General features: G+C 35.9%; 1 protein-coding gene across 3 annotated transcripts; it reads left to right on the top strand.

Moving 5' to 3' along the window:
* On the top strand, positions 1–5951 carry LOC110724607 (probable L-ascorbate peroxidase 6, chloroplastic). 3 transcript variants are annotated; one of them, XM_021904022.1, is made up of 12 exons: positions 1–301; positions 394–531; positions 2123–2243; positions 2600–2700; positions 2794–2881; positions 3208–3275; positions 3355–3441; positions 3923–3997; positions 4080–4157; positions 4249–4353; positions 5334–5408; positions 5685–5951. In XM_021904022.1, the coding sequence occupies exons 1-12, from the start codon at positions 119–121 to the stop codon at positions 5835–5837; spliced, it is 1272 nt and encodes a 423-aa protein (XP_021759714.1). In that variant the 5' UTR covers positions 1–118; the 3' UTR covers positions 5838–5951. The 3 variants fall into 3 exon arrangements, with proteins under 3 accessions (XP_021759714.1, XP_021759715.1, XP_021759716.1); XM_021904023.1 differs by having other exon boundaries at positions 5596–5824; XM_021904024.1 differs by having other exon boundaries at positions 2–301; positions 5507–5951.
* Positions 5952–6444: the final 493 nt, after the last annotated feature.

Raw genomic sequence — 6444 nt, forward strand, 5'->3', positions numbered from 1 at the left:
AAAAACGAAAAAAAAAAAAAAACGCGTGGCATCCCTTGAGCTTGTAATCCTGAAATCCAGTAGTAAGAGGAGAGAGAAAAACCACTGAAACAATAAAACCACCCTCTTCCCCACCCAAATGTCCGATTCTTTATCAATGGCGTCATCCTTCTCTTCCACCGCCGCCGCCGCTGCAACCGCCGCTTCTCGTCTTCTTCCTCCGTCTTCCATCTCTCGTCTTTCTCTCTCCTCCTCTTCTTCTTCGTCTTCCTTCAAATGTCTCCGATCATCTCCGCTCGTTTCTAACCTTTTTCTGAGACAGGTTTTTCTTCCATTTCCGCCATTTTTGACGCTGATTTTGAGGTTTTTTCTGTTATTTTTGTTGATTTTTTTGTGTTTTTTTTTTTTTTGTAGAGAGAAGGTTCGGGTTATGTGACGAAGACGAGGTTTAGTACCAAGTGTTATGCTTATGCTTCGGATCCTGCGCAGTTGAAGAATGCTAGGGAGGATATCAAGGAGCTTCTTCAGACTAAGTTTTGTCATCCGATTATGGTGATTTTCTTCTTTTTTGTTGATTTTTGTGTTGATTATTTGATTTTTGTTGCGATGTTTTTTGAGGTTTAGGTTTTATATGTTGTTGATTGGAGAATATATTTCGAGTTTTTACGACTTGGTTTGAATTTGATAGTCGCGTTGATAGTGTAATTTGAATTAGTGATGTGACACTATATTAGGACTGAGTGAGTGATTTAGATTATTAGATACTACTGTATTAGATAGGTTTGAGTTAGTTGACTGAGATAGGTGTATATGAAGCTAGTCTATTCGACTATTCGACTATTCGACTGTGTTTATGAATATTCGATGTGTGGCATTCGAGTTGAGCCTTTTGAAAAATTAGTAAGGTGAACATGATTGTGAGCTTTACTTGAGCTGCATTTGGTATTGTTATGGTAGTCTATTACAATGAGCTTGTTGTGTTAGTTTATGTTTTCGGTGATGTACTGATGTCTATTGCTTATCTGCTTTATAAACCTCATCAACTTAGTCAATTTGTGACAAAACTTGGAAGAGAAGTGAATTGAAATGAGTCAATTTGAGTACCACCATCTGTTGAAGGTACTACAGTTTCCACCATAGAATTTAATATGTGGGATTGAATTCTTTCATACCTCGCTCTCCTAGGAAGCTGGGAAAGAACATAACATTTCTCTAGATGATGAGAGGAGAGGTTTAAATAAGATAGTGAAATACTGAAATACGTGGTACTGTTTTCCATCTTTGACAATTCTTTTAACCAAAATTGGCAATATATGCTCCCTAATATCTTAAAATATCATTTGAACGCCAATCTAAAGATATCTTGCTCAATTAATCATCAAAATTAAAAAATCATACTATAAGTACTTTATAAGAGAGTATACTCCTTTTGTCCCTATAAGTCACATTTCACCCTAATTAAAAATTCCCATTTCACGATGTTGGGATGTTAGGTGTAGTTTATGCTGGTGATAATTTTTTTTTCTCTAGCCTATATAAAATGATTTGCATAAACAGAATAGAAATATTAGATTGTATGCCTTTTAGTTAACATATATTAGTGGCTCAGTTTGGAAATAGTCAAGAGAAAGTTTCACTTCTTCGGATAGCTAGGACTCAACTGACCCTGGCTTATGATCTGAAGCAAAGTGTTTTTGCTTAAAATTAAATGATCGTGTGTTCCTTTCAATAATTGTATCACGTTCATGTGGAGATTATTGTAATCATGTTTGATTGAAAACAAGTACTCCTCTGTTCTTTATTAACTGCATCAATTTCCTCTTTGGGAAGTTCTATATTATTTTTGTCAATACAATTATAAGAAACCTGATGCTTGTGTAGTTACTTTTGTACCCACTACTTCATTGGTTCCTCTCTCCCTCTCTTACTATAATGTTATCACATATTCACATGGGTATTTTGGACAATTCATGCTCTTTTTCCCCTTTCCTAGAACTTTATGCTGCTTCCAATTGATGCAATCATTAAAGAATGAAGTATACTTGTGTCTACTAAACAAAATTTCACTCTCTGCATTCATGTCAATGAAGATATTATATTTTGTTCAAGACTGAGCTAGAGGAAATAACCACTTTACTTGTAGGTTCGTTTAGGTTGGCATGATGCTGGTACTTATAATAAGGATATTAAAGAATGGCCACAGAGAGGCGGAGCCAATGGTAGTCTGAGGTTTGAGGCTGAGCTCAAACACGGAGCTAATGCAGGTAATAACAAGTTTTCCTTAATATTCTCTCTTTGGCAGTGGACTTCTTTTCCCTCCTTTATTTGAAAATATATGGTACAAGTATAGTATTCTAAGTGAAATTTCTGTCCACTTTGACCTTCTTCAATGCCAATGTTATATATATATATATATATATATATATATATATATATATATATATATATATATATATATATATAAAGGGAAACTTTTCTTCAATGGAGTCTATTCCTTAACAGGAATAAACCTTTTAACGAAAGAAGTAACGCTGTGTCTCTTGTGGTGTACTTTCTTCTCATAATATTTGTTATATGAAGGAAAACACAGGTTGATTAATTGGTGGATGTGAACCTGCAGGCCTTATAAATGCCTTGAAACTTCTCCAACCCATTAAAGACAAGTACTCTGGAGTGACATATGCAGATTTATTCCAGTTGGCTAGCGCTACTGCAATAGAGGTTTCTCATCTTTTCTTGTATTTATTTAAGTATAACAATTGAGAAGGATGGAAGTTGGAAATTTATTGATTAAATTGTTGGAACATATTTTAGGAGGCTGGTGGTCCTAAGATACCAATGAAGTATGGAAGAGTGGATGTGACAGGGCCAGAGCAGTGCCCAGAAGAAGGAAGGCTTCCTGGTAAGAGGAATTTTCACAGATCAACATCGTGATAGTTTGACAACAAAATTCAGCATAGCAGTGCCAAGGTTTTCCATGGTTTATCACCATGGACTTTCACTATGTACACCCTTTTGATAAAGCAATGGATTTGATTTAAGTACAGCTAGAGGACTATATATCCTCATAAAAATTCACATATTCCGTTTATTTTGTAAAAATTCAGACCAACTCCTATGTTTGTCCCCAACTTTAGACTTCTTGATCTCTCTCTTGCTGATATTTATGCTGCTTGTGCTTTTATGTTGCTTTGCTGCTTTTCTGAATGTTGAAATTCCCTTGTTCAGATGCTGGACCTCCTTCACCTGCTCAACATCTACGTGATGTTTTCTACAGAATGGGTTTGAATGATAAGGTTAAGAGCTTTTTTATGGATTATCAACTGTTACGTGAATTGGGCAATCATATTCATTATGAGCTGATTTTGTTTATAGGATATAGTAGCATTATCTGGAGCACATACATTGGGAAGGTCTAGACCTGAACGCAGTGGTTGGGGAAAACCAGAGACTAAATACACGGTAATTCTATAATTTACGTTGAATGGAAAGAACATTTACTCTCAGCTCTCTCCCTCTGTGGCCCTTTGAATAGCAATTTTAAGATGGGTATTTATGTTGTTGACACAGAAGTGTAATTCTTGTAACTGGTAATCTAGATGATTTTAGTGAAATGTGTCTAGCTATCATATTTCCTACTGGAGTACAATTCCTTGGAACAGATAAGTTACTATGCCATACGTTCATAAGTTTGAGAAACATAATGGTTTTACAGTTGTCTGCCTTTCTTTTCCTTTTCCCTTGTATCTGTCTATCACTCTATCCAATCTAATTGCATGATATTGCTGCATATAAAGCACATGTCTGAAGTCCAAAAGTATATCAGCCCTTGCCCCTTTTACTTCAGACTGGTATCCTAAAAATCAGCATCAGGGCCATCAGAGGCCCCGGGTATTTACACTATTTGTTAAAATGATGAAATTGCTCCCTTCTCAATCTTCAGAAAGATGGACCAGGAGCTCCAGGAGGGCAGTCCTGGACTGCGCAGTGGTTGAAGTTTGATAATTCCTATTTTAAGGTTTGTATCATTTCAAATTGGTTTAGTCATCACAAACAAGAGGTTTAGCTCTACTTGCGCTAATTTATATTGCTTGATTCAGGACATCAAAGAGAAGAGAGATGCAGATTTGCTTGTTTTGCCAACTGATGCTGCTCTTTTCGAAGATCCATCTTTCAAGGTAAAGAAAGCAATGCCTAATGTAATAGAAATGCAACTATTGTGTTGCTCATGATCCTTGTATTCATTGTACTGAAATAATATTATTGTAGGTATATGCTGAAAAATACGCAGCTGATCAGGATGCATTTTTCAAGGATTATGCTGAATCCCATGCCAAGCTGAGTAACCAAGGAGCCAAATTTGACCCTCCTGAGGTCTGTCTCATTTTCAATTCTCATGTATATGTGCTTCTTGCTTTTATCATATTTGTTTCTCCTCGTGTATACATTTTTCCTTCTTTTGGGATGGGTGAGGTAGTAAGCCTATGCCAAGTTTCCATAAGATAATGAAAGACGGAATTAGGAAACCCTTCTAGCCAGATTTTACCTAGTTTATCATTGCTTACAATATTATAAAGCTGGGAGTTGGGGAGGCTAATAGGCTATCAACACTATCAACTATTATATTAGTATTGACAGGATGAGCTCCATTACCAATGCAACCTCCTGCTCTATTTCTTTCTCAAAATTTGTGATTGAAAGATTAAGAGCTGAAATTAGAAAGAAGAACCTTAATTTCATAAACAATTGTTAAAGAGTTCAAAAAGGGCATTAATTGAATATATGACTATGCTTATCGCCCTCAATATCCATCAGTAAAGCCTTGCTGTAGTGCGTAAAGAATTCCATTGCAAGTGATTGGATCCTGCCATATGAGGAGGGATGAGAGAGGAAGGTAATTGGGGAGGACCCCCTCCACTCATTTGCCTGAGTACGTACCATGCTTCTGCTAAACAAAGTCTGATATAGGCAGGAGGTGCTACTCTTTTGGTACAAGTAATAAAGACATTGGAGTGACATAAAGGGGATGTCACAAAGAAGGGCTAAGGTTAAAATATTGTGACCTCAAGACATATCAAGCTTGAGACAATGGTATCTTATGGTATTCATGTCTTTTGCCATTGCTTTCAATAACTTTTTGTTACACAGCATATTGAATATTGATAGATACAAATATTTAAAATGGTCAAGATTAGACATTTTGAGTTGTCTCTCTACATTTCTGAAATCTTCCCCAGCAATCTGTTTGATTTATTTGTATTTTTATATTTTGATTACCTTCAACAGTTTTCTTATTGTTTTTAGTTCACCTTCTAAGAGTTCAAACTATACTAATTGGACTGAGTGATGGACAGGGTTTCTCTCTTGATGGAAGTCCAGTCGGAGCAGCGCCAGAGAAGTTTGAAGCAGCCAAGTACTCATCTAACAAGGTTTGTCACAGTTACCGCCCTTAGTAATGTAAAAGCACTTAATTATCCGTAATATTGTTCGATTATTCATCTCCATTGCTTTTTCATGGCTGATGCAGGATTAAAGAAAAGAAATACAAAAGTGTCATTTTTCGTGTGACTTTTGTCTTTTTTAATAAACTCAAGATGAAGCTTTTTTCTTGTGTAGTCAGTCACATCTAAAACTTGGAAGAGTTTAAGTCGTGGAGAAGAATAAATTCAAATGAGTGTGTTGTGTGTTGCTTATTTGAATTGCAGAGTGAGCTATCGGACTCAATGAAGCAAAAGATTCGCGCTGAATACGAAGGTTTTGGTGGTAGCCCTGATAAGCCTCTCCCAACAAACTACTTCCTAAACATTATGATTGTGATTGGAGTTTTGGCAATTCTATCGTATCTTGCAGGAAATTGATTTGGTTTGATGAGGTTTTTCCATTTATAATATAACGGCATTTGATTAAATGAATTTCCTTCAAATATCTTTTTCACTGTCATATTTGAATAAATTTCTGTTAATTTCTTGACCTTTCATGTTCTATAATGATAACCAAACAACACAACTCTCTCAATTCAAGCTTTTCTTATTCAATATATCTGGTGAACTATACCAGAAAAAATAAATACATAAAAGGAACAGAAAATGTTGTAATGTATTGTATAAGACTTTAGGAGTTTAGCAATAACCAATCAATAAATTGATGGTTAGACAAGTAGTAATTTGTGCACACATGGAATTATATTACGAAAAGTACAAGTTTGAATTGCAGCTTATATCTGTGGAGCTCGTTGTCACGTGCAGACTAACTCCCCTAGTCTTGTACACGTGCGCCCACTAACTTCCTTCCCAAAGGCTGCTAGTCAAGGCTAAACCCAAGTATTGCTTCTAGCAAGTATGACAACGAAAGCAAGTAAGTGAGAAAGTAGTAAGAACACAAGAGAGTAAGTTAAAGAACTTTGTATAGCTTGAGAGTGAGTGTTTACAAAATGCTTGGGTACCTTGCAAAATGAAGGGGAGGTCC

Source organism: Chenopodium quinoa, unplaced genomic scaffold (assembly GCF_001683475.1).
Source record: "Chenopodium quinoa cultivar QQ74 unplaced genomic scaffold, ASM168347v1, whole genome shotgun sequence".
Lineage (NCBI taxonomy): Eukaryota > Viridiplantae > Streptophyta > Magnoliopsida > Caryophyllales > Amaranthaceae > Chenopodium > Chenopodium quinoa.

Excerpts from the sequence above, each read along its gene's own strand:
- LOC110724607 (XM_021904022.1), top strand. The coding sequence starts at position 119 with ATGTCCGATTCTTTATCAATGGCGTCATCCTTCTCTTCCACCGCCGCC. Across the intron at positions 532-2,122 it reads AGTTTTGTCATCCGATTATG|GTTCGTTTAGGTTGGCATGA; the intron begins GTGATTTTCTTC and ends CTTTACTTGTAG. Across the intron at positions 3,998-4,079 it reads TTGATAATTCCTATTTTAAG|GACATCAAAGAGAAGAGAGA; the intron begins GTTTGTATCATT and ends TGCTTGATTCAG.